We start from the raw sequence: 19,548 nt of genomic DNA, 5'->3' as shown, positions 1-19,548 counted from the left end.
CTTGAAAGTTTGAATATTTATGGAAAGTTTGGTTTTACATTTCAACTCATCTACTTCTTCTTCTTAAATAATACATACATTAAGCTACATATTAGCATGTTTTGTAGATTGAATTATGGTTTTAACATGGCTGGGGCTAAATTGAATGAAATTATATTTTCACAGATTTTGAACTTCATGATATAAAGAGTGCGTTAAATGATCGATCTTTTTTAGAGGCTAAATCACAAGCTAATCAAGAGTCATCTTCAGAATCATCACTTATCATTTCCACTCTCATCCACAGCAGGTACTGGAACCTTGTCAACTGCAGTGTCACATGTTGGCAGAGTGTTGTACCAGCCATGGAACTCGTCAGGTAAAAAACGCGCGCGCGCGCGCACGCACGCACGCACGCGCACACACACACACACACACACACACACACACACACACACACACACACACACACACACACACACACACACACACACACACACACACACCCTCTTCAGTAATAATATTGAGGTGTACACATGAATAACCAAATCTACAACCTATCAGATAGAAAACAGTATCATACATTTATGTTCTACGCCATCATTAAACGAAACTGTTACAGCCTGATGAAAAAGTGAAACAAGCACACTACACTCACCTCTCAAAAAAATCTTCATCTTCCTTTGAAAATATATCCACTTTCTCTCCCTGCTGAACTCTGTCCACATCGAACGAATCTTCCTGGAAAAGTGAATAATAATGAATAGCTTTATTTGACTACGAAGGTGTTTTGTTTTCTATATCAGAGTTGAACTTAAATCCTAATGATCCTAATCAAATCGTTTAGTAACGTTGTAATGACTTTCACGCAAAATTAAAGCCTTCTCTCGGAATTGATTTCATTTTCGTCCTTCATGTATATCTCCTTAAATTCAGACTATTTCTCTGTATTGAAATACATTGAAATCAATCTTCGATATTGAAATTATGTGCATGTGGTGTAGAAAGGTGCTGCAGTTTACGCAACAATTTGCTACAACATTTGAGGTAAATAAACAGGAAGTGTATATGGATTGAAACATTAATTCATTTCGTCAGTTTATATCACTGCTGAAAGATTGTATCCTAAAAAGCTGATCCTCTAATAAGATTTCTTTTTAGAATTATATACAACATAATCCTTTTTCCTCTAAACATGCAAATCGGACTTAATGAGCATTATTATCACATACATAATAGACTGTTCCACAGGATTCAGAAGTTTCATAATTTGGGTCACCCGTAGTAATATGCTGAATATGCTGTAGTAGCATTCCCCGTTTACTGTAACAGTCTGTTTTATTCCATTATTGTCCACACCTGTGGAGTAATGGTTAGCGCGTCTGGCGGGGAAACCAAGTGGCCCAGGTTCGATTTCCAGTCGCGGCAAGTTACCTAGTTGAGAGTTTTTACAGGGTTTTCCCTCAACCCAATGTGAGCAAATGCTGGTTAACTTTCGGTGCTGGACCCCGGATTCATTTCACAGGCATTATCATCTTCATCTCAGACGCTAAATAACCTAAGATGCTGATAAAGCGTCATAAAATAACCTGCTAAAAAAAATTAGTGGTGGAGTTAAAACGCGTAATTGAGGTTCGTATTCCGACCAAAGTCAACAGTAGGCACTTTCCAACGATGTGGTCTCCGCGATCTCCAGATTTCAATCCGGTCAACTTTTGGTTGTGGGGTTACCTTAAAGAACGAATTATCCTGACACATCCAAAAACCCTAGTGCAAATGAAAGATGCCATCTCGCTAGAAATTGCCAATATTCCAAGACATTATCTGCAAAATGCTGTGCATGGTGTCGCAGACAGAATGCTGTATGTTGGACAAGAGAACGGCGGACATCTTCCCAAAGTTTTGTAAACCCCATTGTTTGCCCAACATTGTGATGGTTTTGTTTTTTCCCTATCTCAAATATTATAATATTTATAGGGGTTTAATATTTGAACTGACTTTTGAAATACTCTATATTTTAAAGCTATAGTGAAATTATGTTGCTAGGTTCTACTTTTCCCATGCATTCTAGATAATTGTTGCTTATCAGAAGTATGTGTTTGCACAATATTATTTTCATATCCAAAAATGATAGTATTTTACTTAGAGAATACTCCAAATAGAGAAAACAATTCGTAGTATTACGAGATTGTTAATGCCTCTGATATACATAAAATAGACTGTTGGTACATCTGCATATTGATAGTGAAACACTTACATCCACTTCAGACTTCAACACAGAAGTTCTTTCAGGTTCACACTTTACTATAGGAAAGCTAACAGGCTCTGAAGTGTCTTCATCTTCACATTTCACCATACGAAAGCTAATAGGCAGAGGATTGTCGTGAACTTTTATCTCAGATGTGACCTCATAACTGTGGTCCACACGTTCCGTTTTGATGCCCGCCACTTGCAGATGCAGTAAGTTCCCTTCCTACAAAACATAACATAAATGAATAAATTAATTTAGCTATTTTCAAGTTGACCTCATGTTTAATAGCCATCATTCTGATATTCATGGGAGTCACTGGCTAATTCATTCAACAAAGGCCAGAAATTTGAGAAGAAAATTGCAGGCAGAATACAAACGAGACTTCAAGAGACATAGGCAATGATATTCATATTTATATTTATTGTCATCATACGGCTTTCAAGTAGTGGTTTCCCCTCACATTTCTGCATATGGTCCACCACTACCTTGCTTATATTCCATCATATATCCTTTATATTTCTCTTATCATCTATGTCTCCCCAAATCTTCCAATTATCTAAAGTTTAATCCTGCTTCTGTCTATTTCTTCCTCCATCCTTTCTGATGTACAGTATTTACAACTCTTAACCTTCTTTATCTTCCCTCAATATAATTCCCGAATGCTATGCAATACTGCCCACCTTACTCTTATATAGAAACATTCGCGTCTACATCTACTCCTCCATCTCTACTACTATCATTGTCATCTTTCATTACTGTTATCCTTACTTTTATGAAAACCATTTTATCTCTGACTAGTATTCACTAATATTTCTACTATCTCATCTACTTTATCTTATTATATTATTTGTCTCAATTATTATTGCAATGTTCTAATGTTTGTGATACCTCCTTGCTATTTCTTGTTCGATTCACTTATCACCTTTTCACTTTATAGGCAATGATAGATACAAGACCAGGTGTTTCCTTCTGAAAATAATTTGGGTACTGTAATATGTGCAAAAGAATCTACTGTAGAGCGTCTCGTTTAGGCACAGTGAAAACGTAAACAAAGTGCAGGTAATGGTTGGGGGGGGGGGGGAGGACGAGCCGTACGATAAACGTGAGGGATGCACAAAGTTTTAGTTGCAACAATATTATGGCGGGCATTAATTGAAATTATATTTACCAAAAACACACAAAACAAAAGAACACAAATTGCATAACGTTATCACATACACATTTTAACAGGCAAGCAATTCTAACATTGAAATAATTCAATATAACAAATCAAATTTTGCTACTTACACGATGTTGCTTTCAAGCAACATTTTTTGCGGTCATGAATTTCATTCTCTGTATGACTAACATAATACCACGTCTTCTGTGGCTGAATTAACAAAACTACAGTATATTGGTCTACCTGAAAAAATTGAACTTTGAGAAGGGATAATTATGTTTAGGAAATAGTGTTGTCACTTCAGACCAATATACTGTAGTTTTGTTAATTTGGCCACAGAAGACGGTGATATTATGTTAGTCATACAGAGAATGAAATTCACGTTCGTAAAAAATACTGCTTGAAAGCAACATCATATAAGTAACAAAATTTGATTTGTGATATTGAATTATTTCAATGTTAGAATTGCTTGTCTGTTAAAATGTATATATGATAACGTTATGCAATTTGTGTTCTTTTGTTTTGTGTGTTTCTGGAAAACATAATTTCAATTAATGCTTCGCCATAAATGTTGTAACTAAAACTTTGTGCATCCCTCATGTTTATCGTATGGCTCGTCCTCCCTCCACACGTTACCTGCACTTTGTATACGTTTTCACTGTGCCTAAACGAGATGCTCTACTGTAATTCGTATTTTGCACCATGTGTGCAAATGTCTTTTCGAATAGGATATTTTATTGCTCAGACAATACCACCATTGAAAAAAGCAACTGTTAATCTGATATGTTCAAAAAACGATTAATATGTGCAAAATAGGTATCGAAAAAAAAGAATATTGAAATTATCTAACCCCATGGTAGTTCATCTTAGAGTGTGAAAACTTTTTGGTTTTATAAATCTCAAAAGAATATATTCTGAAATATCTCAAATTTAACACTGTGCATGTATGTATGTATGTATGTATGTATGTATGTATGTATGTATGTATGTATGTATGTATGTATGTATGTATGTATTTATTAACACTACAATTGGGTATACACCCGGTGGCAGTGATATATAATATACAATAATTACAATTACATGAAATAAAATAAATAAACGTAAATGAAATAAAATAAAATAAAAGTAAATCTTTAAATAGTAATTGCAATAAACATTTCTTCTCCCTTAAAATAATCACCATTAGAAGTCAATATTAATTCAGATGATCAATGGAATATCTTCTGTAACTACAAATATTTACAGTATAATAATAATAATAATAATAATAATAATAATAATAATAATAATAATAATAATAATAATTAAATCCCCTATAATGAAGACGGTCCTTGAGCAAATTCGAATACACACATAAATCCACATTTCCACTGAGCGATTTTTTTAAACAGTGTCAATTATATTATAGCAGCATCAGTTCTGACAATTTCCCTAAGAATGCATTAACAAGGGAAGTACAAAATGCACATCTGCGCTGTTATCTTTATTGTTGCTTACGAAAAAATAATTCGATTAATGTTTGCTCACTATTGAACTTCATCTTTCTTTCAAATCTACATTTATCTTGCTTACTTAACCAAGAGCATTTTTTTTTTTTTAAGTTTGGAACATGCCAAATTGAATTAAGGTTTCACCTATGTCTCTCGAGTACAATTAAATGGAAATGTGTGTCAATATCTGCAGTCTGTTCGTAAAACTCTTATACTGATACTATTAACTAATGATACATTTATTCTGTTTCATAAAATTATTAGTTAATAATATTATTAGTTAATTGTTCGAAAATATCAGTCAATATTTCTGACAATATGTATTAGAAAAATCTAAAAAACAATAAAGGTAATTAAATTACCTCACATTATTAGACTTATTATGAGTAAATTTTGCCAAATAAATTAATTTATTAGGAAAATTAAGAATATATTTATGTTTTTCTTTTTTTAATTTCTTATTTACATTCATATATGTATTATATTTTCTTTCACGGTCTTTTCATTTTTTATGTTATAAGCAATTATTTACACTTACTCTTCTAAATGGGGTTCCGCCCTGTTATAGGCAAATAAATGAATAAATAAATAAATAAATAAATAAATAAATAAATAAATAAATAAATAAATACGTAAAACAGATAGGCTAATTAAAACAAATCATTTAACACATCATCTGAGGAGCTCCGAAACAAAACCCGTTAAGTCCACCTCCGATCGAAATTGAGTTTGAAACGGATTCTTACTCTACGAAATGTCCTACATCGATCTACAGTCTCTATTTGGTTCTAACTCCGTTGCATCCCTGTTAAAAATGCGGTCGAAATCGAGTGTTTATTTCATAATCCTTTCAGTCCAGCGCTCTAGTCGGAACAAAGCCCGTTAAGTCAACAGACTCAGACTTCTGTTTATTCTGCAGCCACATAATATTAATAATTTTATTAGTTCATTGTTGCACCTGCTTCTGCTCCTGAAGGCATATCAATGTTACTGTAATGTCATCATTGTTGGTGCATAAGTCACACATTTTTAATGATTTAAGCAGGAGAATAAAATTGTATTCATAGAAAATAAGTCAGTCTCGCAATACTGTTCTAGTAGTAGGTGCCATGGAGGGAAGTGTGTCCGTCTTAAAGGGATCTTCAGGGTCCAGAAAGAGGAAAAGAATATCGGAGACAAGGCGAAAGAAAGAATATGAAGCTGTAAATTAAATGAAAACAATGTGGTCCTGGTTTAAAGTGTTGGTAAAAATGTCATGGATATATGTCTCTACAATTTTATTCTAGATATTATAATGACAAGGATTATGGTATCATGGAATTTGAACCTCCCTTCAGTCACAAGGAAAGGCGCTTCAAATGCTGTTCGATCCCCTCATATAGTTTTATAATGGCCAGAAAAAGGGTTTATGCACATCATAACAAAGTGAAATAAGACAGGCTTCTTGCTTCATTGATGTCTGTTTCATCCACGAAGAGGCGACATCAACAAAAACACGATTTCGGAAAATTGAACAGTCTTGTCGTAAAATATATGGTAATAAGGTTTTTGAATGTAGTAATCATGTTCATGATAGCATACATAATAATTTATGCATTTGTAAGTGTCTCAAAAATATTATTTCCGACCTGGTTAGCACATTGGTAGCGTGCCCACCAATGAACTCAAAGGTTGTGTAATCAAACCCGGCCCAGGTGGTGGATTTTAAATTTCTAAAACCCTCATCACATCAAAGATATTACCCTAAAGATAAGCAATTCAATGTTACAAGTGGTTATGTCGCGAGATAACCAAGTTGCTAGAGCGACTACAACCAGATTAAAAAGTATATTATTATTATTATTATTATTATTATTATTATTATTATTATTATTATTATTTATTATTATTATTATTTATTATTATTATTATTATTATTATTATTATCATTATAGCATCCAACACACTGGCTGGAAAGCCCACTATGGAAAGAATAGGTGACGATCGTAGGTCAAAACAGTCTCAAAAAAGAGACGATCTGTTATTACCAGGGAAAGGATTTATATGTAAATACATATTTACTTATAAAGCTAATATAATTTATATTTTGCATTATCTTTATGTTTCACAATGTGTAGGGTTGAAAAATCCTACTTTTATTTTCCATATTTTTCCATATTTTAGAGTTTAGTACATATTTTCGTTAATTTCCATATATTTTCCATATTTCATATAAAACAGTCCATATTATATTAGGTTTAACAATAAAACAAAACAAAATTCCATTAACTTTTAAAAATACATTTCAACAATAGAGATTTAAACACATGTTCAGTAATCCCTTTAACATCAGAGTTATTTGAAAATTAGCAGTCCTATCAACAATGGGAAAGTAAGTTACAAAACTGTATTAATTTAATTTAAAATTTTTAACAGACTTCAGTTGTGCAGCTCAACAGTTAAATGCCAGTCAGAGTACACATAGGTTCAGTTTTGTAAATCATACTATAAAGACGGTAAATATGCCAAAAGTACGTCATTCAGTCAATTTAAAATCAAAACTAACAAGTTACATTTCAGAATTTAAAGAAGATGGTTTATCAACTGACAATAAAATATTATTTTGTAATTTGTGTCAGTGTGCAGTATCATCTACACAAAAGTTCCTGGTGCAACAACACATTACAACTAGTAAACATCAGGCCAACAAACAACTAAATTCCAAGCAGAGACAATTGTTTTTAACACAACCAACAACATCGAATGTAAGATCTGAGTTTAACATCGACCTGTGCCGTTCTCTCATCTCTGCTGATATTCCTCTCTACAAACTAAAGAATAAGGTCTTCAGGGAATTCCTTGAAAAATATACTCAACATACAATCCCGGATGAGTCAACACTTAGGAAGACGTATGCTCCATCCATCTACGATGAGACAATACAGAAGATAAGAGATGAAATTAAAGATAGTTCAATTTGGGTTTCCATTGATGAGACTCCCGACAAAGAAGGTAGACTTGTTGGTAATGTAGTTATCGGTTTGTTAAGTGAACAATATTCTGAACGAATTCTTTTACATTGTGATGTTCTAGAAAAGTGCAATAACAAAACTATAGTTAAACTGTTCAACGAAGCTATGGGTATCCTGTGGCCAAAGGGTATTATGTACGATAATGTGTTATTCTTTATTAGCGATGCTGCCCCTTATATGGTCAAAGCTGGACAAGCATTATCTGTTGTATATCCTAAATTGACTCATTTTACTTGTGTGGCGCATGCATTTCATCGTGTGGCAGAAGTGGTCAGAGACAATTTCCCTAAAGTAGATTTGTTGATTTCATCAGTGAAAAAAGTATTTCTCAAAGCTCCCAGTAGAGTTAACGTGTTGAAAGAAATGTACCCTGAAATTCCATTGCCACCAAAGCCAATTTTAACTAGATGGGGTACATGGCTAGAAGCAGTTGAATATTATGCCGAACATATAGACTCTATTAACAATGTTCTCCTTGCATTGGACTCTGAAGATGCAGTCTCAATTGATACTGCGAAAACAGTTACCTGTGACATAAGTGTGAAGAATGACTTAGCTCACATTCAGCATACATTTTCATGCATCATAAAAACGCTCAAAAGTCTCCAAAATAGGCACCTTTCACTATCTGAAAGTTTTGAAATTATAAATAGTACTGTGGAACAACTGAATCGTGGTAGAGGTAAAGTTGCAGATGCAGTAAGAGCTAAGGTGGACACTGTACTTTCAAAAAACCCTGGATATGAAGAACTACAAAAGGTTGTTGCTGTGATGAGTGGTGAATCAACAGTGAAGATTAACTTGGACTTATCCCCAGCAGACATTGTGAAATTGAATTATGTACCAGTTACTTCTTGTGACGTCGAACGCTCTTTTAGTCAGTATAAATCTATCCTCAGAGACAATAGAAGAAGATTCACTTTTCAGCACTTGAAAGAAATGTTTGTAACCTATTGTTATGGTAACAGACAATAAAAATTGTGTTTTGTTGAAACTACATTGGAAGATAAGGTACGTCCACTATATTTTTTGTTTAGTTTGATTAAAATGTACCAATATTTAACGTACATAGTCATTTTTTTATAATTTTAAGTCCATATTTAATTCCATATTTTGGTAAAAATCCATATTTAATTCCATATTTTGGTAAAAATAACTACATATATATTTACATATTTCATATATTTTTAGTCCATATAAATCCGTTCCCTGGTTATTACATTTATATCAAACTTCGAAGCATGCGAAAGCCACTACTCTCGCAGAAAAAGTAGGAGATTGTACCTTCTTTCAAAACTTAGTATAAGCAAACTACACAAAATTTATAATTCCAGTGTGTCAAACTCTTTGAAAGGAAAATGGTGATTCTTTTACAACATCCTTTCCACTGAATTCAACTTGAGGTTTGGTACACCTGCTACGGACACATGTAGATATTGTGCAAGAATGCATCATGAAGTGTAATCCTCAGTCAGCAGTACGAAAAAGGAAGAAACTCGTGCTGCATTCATCGCCCACAAAATCAAAGCAAAGAAATTCTACAAAATGTTGAAAGAAACTCCACAAAATTCTGACACTCTTTGTTTCGATTTACAAAGATTCAGCCGTGGCCGAAACTACCAATAAGTATGCTAGATTAGTTTCCGAGCATTCTGTATTACAGATGTTGAGAACAAATCCCCTAACTTTTACTGCAGAACTGAAAATCAGGCACGCCGAGAAGCAAAAGAAGTAGTTTCAGCTCTTAAAAATTGTCTTAACAGACAGAATTTTGATGAAGCTGTCTCCACTAAAAGGCTAGTTCCAGACGGATGTGAAGATAAAATCGAAATTCCATTCTTGTACATGCTCTGTAATGGTGGAGTCTGGAAAAATCACCGCAATCTGTGAAAGACATATGTATGACTTTTCCTGGTCAAGGCCATTCATGTCCTCCCAATAGGTAGGGCGTTTGGTATAATAGAAAAAGCATTGCGAAGGCACTCTGAAATATTTATGCTTGAAGACCACCACAATTTCTGTCATAATGTCGACAAAGTTTCCGTTCTGGGGATAGATTAGAAAGTTCAAGACTTCAAGGCATTTACCTCCAAAGTTCATAAGTTGGAAGGGATCAGTACTATGAAAACGATACGTCTGATGAAGAAAATAAAGGCAGGTAAAACGAATGTAAATGTAGCAATGAATGTGACATATCAACTTGATCATTCTAGAAATCATTGTTAAAGAGAGGTTGTCAGGTGGAAGATATAACTCGGCCCTTGAACATACCATTTTGCCCAGGTAGTGTAAAAACTGCAAAGAAGGCTGATATGGACTGTTTGTTGAAACAAAGATTTGGAGATGAGTGAAGTAACATGGCAAAACTACAGTTTTACGCAAACATTGTTGATTATCAGAAAGATGACTCAGAATGAAGAGGAAAATGAAAGATATGATTGTCTTGATAATGAAGAAGGTTTTGGAATGATATAGCATATTATTTTGTGTTTTGATTTGCTTGTGAAGACGAATAATACATAACAGTCATACATTTTACACCATTAATTCATTAACAATCACTATAACATGAGTGGGTTATTTATGAAAGGGCCTAAGTCTTGAATACCAAATTGTTAGAAATTTAAGAAAAACTGCTTACAGGCCGAAATTTTGAAATTAACGCTGAACTAAAAATTATATCATAAATTCTACTAAGCATTAGAGTGTGAAATTTAGTCCTCTTCATATCTAAATCGATATATCTACACCAAAAGAGCAGTATTATATTACACACTCATTTTCACAAAATTAGCGACTTTAGCCCTTTCATAAATAGCCCATTAACATGTACTGGTACGAATTAATTTTGATTTAGTAAACTTGATTTCCTAAAGTACATACTTGTATTTAGTTAGTTTCCGTTTCAAAAGCCATTTTGTCCACCCGTATGGAACAAAACAAGTTAAGTCCACCCGATATTTTTTCTTAAGTTGCGATTATTCCTAATTTAGATGCAACTGATTTTCAGTGCTAGTCATATTCTTATCAAGAAAGAGTCCTTTTTACGACAGTGGTTTATTTTTATTTTTTTATTCACAAGTTTAAGCAGTAGAAGTTTTATCGTCTTTCCTGAAAATGTATGATTTGTGGACTTAACGGATTTTGTTTCGGAGCTCCTCATTTATACTTTCAAAGTAGCTACAAATGTAAGTAGTAGAAATGAGATTATGCTTAAACTATAATATAAATTGAAATAAACGTAAACTTATCAATACTGATATCTGATATTTTGCCACGTAGCATCTCGGACGTACGTAAAATCTTTTTCATTGAAAATGAGTTCAGTAGACATAGCATAATCACTGAATAGAGATAGCATAATCTCTTAATTCTTACCCTGTCCTTATTAATATTCACTGAGAAGGCTCCAAATAATTCTTTATTTAATTCGAGAACTTACCACAAGACACATTCTTTTTAATATTATTTTCGTTTCATTTCTTCATAAATTAGTATTAGGTAATATCAAAATCGCACATAGAACAGCTTCATAATAAAAAATGACAAAACACAAACAATGAAATTGGAACAAATGACTGTCAAACTAATCACATGAGTAAAATTATTTTAATTTGTATGTAAAATCTTCATGAAACAGAATTTCGTTAACTGATTCATTATTTTATTAATCACAATATTATTAATCAATATAATTAGTGACTTTTACGAAAAATATCCTTGGACTTTAAAAACAGAGTCAAATATCTACTCAGCATACGTCTAAGTTTTAACGTCTAAGTACTAACAATACCATCCCATCGCACCTCCTCATACTCATCCTCTTTCACAATAGCCCTGCCAAGACTCTGGAATTCGTTACCTGCTAGCATCAGGGACTGTCGAAATAAAATTCAATTCAAACGCAAACTTACTAGGCACTTGGTCAGTAATTGAGACTCGTTCAGACATGGTTTCTTGTAAATAGTTATTTTAATCTACCACAAAATATCTCAATATCCGGTAATTTCATCACTATAGAATTTTGTTATTGTAGGTTTAATTTGTAATTTAATAAATACAAAAATATTCTTTGTTCTTAACTTCTATGATAAAATGTCTAGCTTTCATTAATCAGGTATTCTTGTCGTACTTTAATTTTTATTGTAATTGTAATTGTAAATTTAATATTAATTGTAATCTTATTGTTCATGTTATAGTTGTAATCCCCTGGTAGAGGGGCAGAGAAGGCCTGACGGCCTTATCTCTACCAGGTTAAATAAATAAATCTAATCTAATCTAATCTAATCTAATCTAATCTAAGTTTTGTTCCACATTATTTCAATATTGGCAGCGTATTCTTGTTGATAACAATGATAGCATGTACTTCGACGATTCGAATTGTTAGACAAATAAATAAACAAAACACATAGTAAGTCTTTTCAGTTTACCTCTGATAAAATCATATTCTCTTTTATTTCGTATTTGATATCATGTGGTTGTAAGCCAAACAAGTCAACCTCAGGTTCCGTCTTGATCTCATCCATCACAACTGAAAGAAAAAATTCAGTAACTGAAAGTGATTTAGAGAAACTGAGCTGTGTAGAAAAGTCCATTACAAGTTTCTATGACATTTTTCATCTTAACACATTTACGGCCAAAGTCGACTTATGTCGATTTTGGTTTGAACGTGTAAAATTGCCAGCATCGACCATAGTCCATTTAATGCCACTGCAAAACATACGTCATGCTTAAAACCCCCGGTTCAGTTCAAAGGCTAGCCCTTTAAATGCCCGGCAGTGAATGTGTTACATCTTAAACATGTCTCTAACTAGTAATAATGTTAAATAGAAATAAGAACATAAATAGTAGAAGTGATACTATTACGAAAAATCAACTATGTTTACAGTACAGACAATGTACTCTACTAAGAGCACATAGATCTTTCTATAAAATAAATTTACTATTGTTGGTTGCTTAATGTATATGCTAATATATCCATATTATTCCATGCGCATAATAGACACACACAGACATTTCGTCCATCAAATATTTGACCAATTATTATTTCGCTCATGAAAAATTTCGTCGAAAATCACATATCACTTTCGTGAATTATTTACAATGCTGAACATTTAACCAAATGACATTTCGTCAGTCTCCTACATAACAAATAATTTACAGACTTTCTATCTACAACGTTGCTCAGCAACTGTTCACATTATGTTACATTCACAGGCTTTCTACCTACAACGTTGGTCCGTAACTGTTCACATTATAATTATATTCACAGGCTTTCTATCTACAACGTTGCTCGACAACTGTTCACATTATATTATATTCACAGGCTTTTCTACTCTACAACATTGCTCGGCAACTGTTCACATTATGTTATATTAACAGGCTTTCTACTCTACAACATTGCTCAGCAACTGTTCACATTATGTTATATTAACAGGCTTTCTACTCTACAACGTTGGTCGGCAACTGTTCACATTATGTTATATTCACAGGATTTCTAACTCCAATGCTGCCAGGCAACTGTTCATATTATAGTTATATTCGCTGACTTTCTGCCTACAAGGTTGCTTGGCAACTGTTCATATTATGTTATATTGGCAGGCTTTCTACTCTAGAACGTTGCTCGGCAACTGTTCACATTACTAAAGATATAGGCCTATTCCCGTTGCTAAATGCGACAAGTTACATTTCACTGCATTCGAAAATGGCCCCCAGGGTCGTATATTCCACTAGTGTGGTAAACCTATTTTGGAGCATCAAAATTACAGGTACCATCATCATTCGTGTCACAAGAAAAAAACTGGAAAATACTGATGTTGCGAGTAGCAAGAAGGTTGTGCGGCACCTGCTGTAAGAAATTTTTATACAGGCAGAGAAGTTACTATTATCTCTAAGAGGAACCAGATGCATGAGAGCAATAGCATTGCTTTATAAGTACAATATGAGTTACGACCGAAAAAACTGTGGGTTGAAGAACACTCAAACGAACCACCTACTGCAAAGTACAGGGCAGTAACAGCAACAGTTTGAAGTGAGTCAGTACAAATGAGTATGTCAGACAGAAGTACTGTTAGGATAAGTACATTGAGGTTAGTTGGGGATGCTCGAGTTCTTGTCCAGAGCTTTTCGGAGAGAACTCAAGCATCCCCAACTAACCTGGCTGTATAAACAGACACCAGAATATTAACCGTCCTCCTGTGCTATGTTCCCTGACGGACGTTCAAGTATTAAATCCCTACAACCTTACCCTCAACAACGACAGATTCCTTCTCTATGATTCTGGAGCGAGCAATTCAGAAAAAATTTTCATATTTTCTAGAGACGCATCACTGGGTTTAGTATTATCTGTGCATTTCGAACTGGCGGCTCAAGGTCAAGCAATGGACTGCATTTTCCATTTATGCTTACCACAATCCTGGACCATTTTCCTCAACTAAAGTCAGCTGGGACAGCCGGAATTACCAGTCCTTCAGTTCACAGTTTTCAGTTCAGTGACTCGTGCGTGGTTTGTACTTTTGTACGTGACCTTGATCCGCCAGTTCGAAATGCACAGATAGCACGCAGTCCTACAGTATTCACAGATGGCACTTTGAAGACAGTTCCAGGAATATTTATACAGTTATATAAGCTTCTTGGTGTAATGCAGGAATCTGTGTTCCCTTTTGTATGTACTAACTGGCAGTAGATAAGAAACAACATAAAACAATGTTTCCGAGCAACTGAAAATGTGCATGAACAGAGAATGAACATGCCACTCCAACCGTCAATATTTCTCAGTGACTTCGAGTTAGCAGCCATGAATGCAGCAAAAACTGCTTTTTCCGGCATGCACATCCAAGTCTGTCTCTTCCAAGCTGTTTGGAGATAAGCCGTGAAGGCTGGTCCACAATAAACCGGAAACGGAAACGACGAGAACGAGAACGGAAAAAAATGTTAAAACAAATGTATTTAAATCTGAGGATTCACAATTAACTATTGTAAATGATCACATTTAAATAGATTTATTTTAACATTATTTCCGTTCTCGTTCTCGTTTCCGTTCCGGGTTTATTGTGAACCAGCCTTGACAGAGTACCGGATCAAGGTCGCATATAATGAGAACCAGGAGGTGTGGGACTCCATTAGGATTCATCTTTCACTTCCTTTTGTGCCTCTCCCAGAACTTATGTCATTTTAAATACAGTGAAATACTCGAACTTATAAATAATATCGCAAACACGCGCCCGCAAGCAAGCACACACACACATATACACATACTCTCTCTCTCTCTCTCTCTCTCTCTCTCTCCCGCTGAAACATTGGAAACTAGCGTGAAAGTTTCGTAATGTCACATAAGTTATGTTGGTACATGTAAGACGGTTCAAGGTGCATATCCGCAAAGGCAAGGGAAGTAGCTCAACGCTCGTGTAACCTTTCTTTGTGTAATAACTGCACTTCAACCATACCCACTTTTATTTCTCATTTCAGAGATGGGAGACAGACTCAACTGCCTTCACATATTTTCACACAAGAGTTAGTCTATAAAATGAATATATAATTTTATTGGTGAAGTAAATGAATAAATAAGTACATAAAATAGATAAGCTTATTACAAATCACTGAGAGAGCTGTAAGCCCACCCAACCCTCCCTAATTCCGTACCTTACTTATTTACGAAAATTGTAGTGCGTGAATGAAGAATACGGCCATATTTCGTTAATGTGACGTAATTCGAAGAAGAAACTGGAGTGTGTTTCAGTGTCGCAAAAATGTAATAATACTACACACATAATCAAACCTAACTTAACCTCTCACATAATACTACACACCTAATCAAATCTAACCTACGTAAAGTTTAATTTTTGGACCTACAGAATATATGTTATGATAACAATGATAATTAGAGGAGAAAAATTCGCTCCGGCGTCGGGGATCGAACTCGGGTCCTTAGTTCTACGTACTGAGTGCTCTAACCACAGAGCTACGCCGAAGTTCAATCCACAGCACCGGATCGAAATCCTCTCTAGTGTTTTCCCTTTGTGGTCTGACTTCAAGTTCAACATATAATTATGTAAGTGAACTGTCATTATACAAGGAGCGCACTCAATTGAATGACGTGGTGGCGGGATTCCACAGTAATATGCACTGTTGGGCGAAGAATCTACGTAAAGTTTAATTTTTGGTCCTACAGAATATATGTTATAGTAACAATGATAATTAGATGAGAAAAATTCGCTCCAGCATCGGGGATCGAACCCTGGTCCTTGGTTCTATGTACCAAATGCTTTAACCACTGAGCTATGCCGAAGTTCAATCCACAAAACGGGATCGAGCCCCTCTTCTCTAATGTTATCATTGTTATCATAACAGATAAATTCTGTAGGACCAAAAATTAAACTTTACGTAGATTCTTCACCCAACAGTGCATATTACTGAGGAATGCAGACCACCAAGTCACTCAATTGAGTGCGCTCCTTGTATAATGACAGTTGATATACTAAATCAACATACACTATACAGTCAGTAAAAAATGTCTCCGTTCAACCTACCAATTTATTCTCTTTTACATAATAACATATACAAAAGTAAAACAAAAACATGCTGTTCCATTTCTATAGATTATTCTGATTTATACTAACGGAATTATATACAATAGTTTGAAAAATAAACAAACAAACTTGTATATTACATTAAATGAAACTGAAAACCAAAAACATAATAAAATAAAAGTCTCCGTACACTACAGTTTATATGCATTCAAATCACCAACCACTCTTCATTCAGTGATCAGTTGGACTTCCTTTTGTTTTTATTGCATCCTTCATGCCTTTAGGCATTGTTTGTACTAGTTATCTTGTTTCCTTTGGCTCAATGTTGTCCCATTGTCTAGAATTTTTCCCTCAATTGTTGCTTGCTTCTTATCTTGTGTTTTTTCAGCCTTCATTCCATTTCATCTCATAAATGTTCTATGAAAAGCTAAGGTAGGAGTTTTAAATACAAGAGCTATACTTATTATTAGTTGTGTATTATTATTAGTATTAGTATTAATATTATAATTATTATTAATATTATTTTATTATTATTATTATTATTATTATTATTATTATTATTGTAAACAGAGGATACTTATAGGTTCAATATGTATTAGTGTTTGTTATATTTGTATTGAGAGTGATGGCGGATTAAGAACTGGAATACATCTAATCCGCCATGGCGTGAACAAAGATTAAATAAATAAATAAATAAATAATTAAATAAGTAAATAAATAAATAAGTAAATAAATAAGTAAATAAATAAATAAGTAAATAAGTAAGTAAATAAATAAATAAATAAATGTTCTATGGGGTTCATGTCGGGGAATTGGGGAAGAGTATAGAGCTGTTTTTTGTATTGTACAATAACTAGAGCTTTACATTTGAGGCAGTGTGTTTAGAGTCATTGTCTTGATGAAAGATAAATGTCTCACTGATGTTGAGTTTTTCAGCATTGTCGTGTACATTTTCCCTCAAGATGTTCAAATATTGTATCCAGTTCATATTCCCGTCCACAAAAACCAAATTTCCCAAATCTGCAGCACTCATGCTGCCCCCCAAAAAAAACACTACCTTCTCCATGTTTTACAGTAGGGCACAAATTCTTGCTCAGTAATTGTTCACTTGGCTTTCTCCATACCCTTGTCCTACCAAACGAATCACTGAAGATTATGACTGAATTCCAGAAGTCCTGCGGTTTGTTAACATGCTCCTTTGCGAAAGCCAATCTCTTCTGCTTGTTGACGTTGCTCACATAGTGCTTCTTTCGAGCAACTCAGCCATGGTAACTTTCGTCTTTTATGATATTTCTTATAGGCTGAGATACCACCACAGTCTACTATATACAGTCACGAAGCTTGAGTTTTGAGGGTGCTGGAAACAATAGACTGTGACGGTACTATATTGCATTGCCTGTAATGAGGCGATATTAGCGATCCTAGCAGTGAGCAACTATCTAATATTTGCATATTTACTACATATTGAGCTTCGCGATTGTATATACTAGACTGTAATACCACCTTTACCCCATAATATTCTTTAACCATGGCCAACAATCTCTGTACGGGTTATCTTTGGATTTTCTCTGACAGATCTTAATACTGCCCGTCTATTGTTGGATTCCAGTTTCTTGGATCGTCCTGATCGACTTCTACTAACCAGTTATTTCGTGTCATTGTACCTTTCAAACACATATTGTACAGCAGAGGGTTTTTTTTTTTTTACATTTTCTGATATTTTTTTATCGACTGTCCTTCCTTTCTCAACTTAACAATTAACTCTCCAATTGGTATTGGTATTCACATTGTAGTCACAAGGTTTGCTGCGTCTTACCTTACTACAATCACAGGCAACTCTATACTGACTCTGTAGTTTTCTGAACAACAACAAACACAGGTTCTCTTACACCAGTGTTGTCCGTACGGACACTTTATGTACTCTCCCTTAATTCTGAGTTGTGTTGTGTCGTGTTTACAAGAAATTGTACAGAGGTAACTGCGCTGTTTTCTGTAGATATTAACCGTACACAGAGTATATTTTACGTAATAATAAAATTAATTTTTTTTACTATATATTTAATCAGATTTCTTCACAAATGTTTGTAAGTGAGCCTGGTGTACGGAGACATTTTTTACTGACTGTATGTCGAACTTAGAGTCAGGCCATAAAGGGAAAACACTAAAGGAGAGGGATTCCATCCGGTGCAGTGGATTAAACTTCGGCGTAGCTCAGTGGTTAGAGCACTTGGTACGTAGAACCAAGACGCCAGAGCGAATTTTTCTCCTCTAATTATCATTCTAACCCAATTCTTTGACATAATACACACCTAATCTAACCTGTCACACAATACTACACACCTGTAGCAACATTCCTCATGTTCAGTACCATTTCTTTCGCATGTATTACTATACATGCTACTCGTGTCGGGAAGTGGATCGTCATGCGGGAAGAAAATATGGCGACTTTCATAATAATTACATTTAGTTCGTTCAGTGTATGTTTTCTGAAATAATGTGTTAATTTAGTGATAATTCCAAGTGTGCAACAGTCGTTCAGTGGACGGTGGATACTCTACCTTATCCGTAAAAAATTACAACACACCTCTTCCACAACTGCAGTTCAACGAAACGAATGTAGAACTCTAAAATCTAAAATGAAAACATTATCGTCCTACACCCACACAAAACGCCAACCATAGGGATCTATAATGTCGTGAAAGTGACTATGTTCACTGCCCCAGTGATGCGTTATCGACGATATGCGAAGTTGTTCTTTTCCCGGAACAGTTCCGACGGTTCCGGTTTCGAAAAATATACTGTTCCAAACAACGAGTTCGAAAGAGAAGACTATAGAGTGGCCATGTTGTCCTGTACAGCGCTCTTTGCGGTGCCACCGCGAAACACGGCAGATCTGAATTAAGCGCTCACCTTTGTAAAAATTCGTCTGCTTACAATGTTGTATAACGGAGGTAAGAACTACAAAGAAACGAAGAAAAAACATGCCTGTTCTGTGTGCTGCATATAACTGCAATATCAAAAGGAAAAATACAACTGATATATCATATTTCATGAAAATTTTATGAAGTTAAGTCCATAGTTTTGTTAATTAGCAGCATTTTTTTTCATGCATAAATGTGTAACAACG

At 34.4% G+C, this 19,548-nt stretch overlaps 1 protein-coding gene across 4 annotated transcripts in view; it reads right to left on the bottom strand.

Annotated features, from left to right (window-relative positions):
- Positions 1-19,145, bottom strand: part of LOC138691485 (zinc finger protein 664-like) — a 49,135-nt gene extending 29,990 nt beyond the window's left edge. The window contains exons 1-4 of one of the 4 annotated variants that reach the window (XM_069813453.1): positions 19,006-19,145; positions 12,324-12,424; positions 2,237-2,452; positions 638-720 (exon numbers count right to left, since the gene is read on the bottom strand). In XM_069813453.1, the coding sequence (XP_069669554.1) occupies positions 638-720; positions 2,237-2,452; positions 12,324-12,419 (395 nt within the window). In that variant the 5' untranslated portion in view covers positions 12,420-12,424; positions 19,006-19,145. Of the gene's footprint in view, positions 1-637; positions 721-2,236; positions 2,453-12,323; positions 12,425-18,979 lie in introns of all 4 variants that reach the window. The other 3 variants (XM_069813452.1, XM_069813454.1, XM_069813455.1) reach the window with 3 other exon arrangements.
- Between the last annotated feature and the right edge of the window lie 403 nt (positions 19,146-19,548).

The sequence above is a fragment of the Periplaneta americana genome, chromosome 16 (assembly GCF_040183065.1).
Source record: "Periplaneta americana isolate PAMFEO1 chromosome 16, P.americana_PAMFEO1_priV1, whole genome shotgun sequence".
NCBI lineage: Eukaryota > Metazoa > Arthropoda > Insecta > Blattodea > Blattidae > Periplaneta > Periplaneta americana.
The sequence above is the reverse complement of the archived record's forward strand: the minus strand, read 5'-3'. Positions and strand labels throughout refer to the sequence as shown.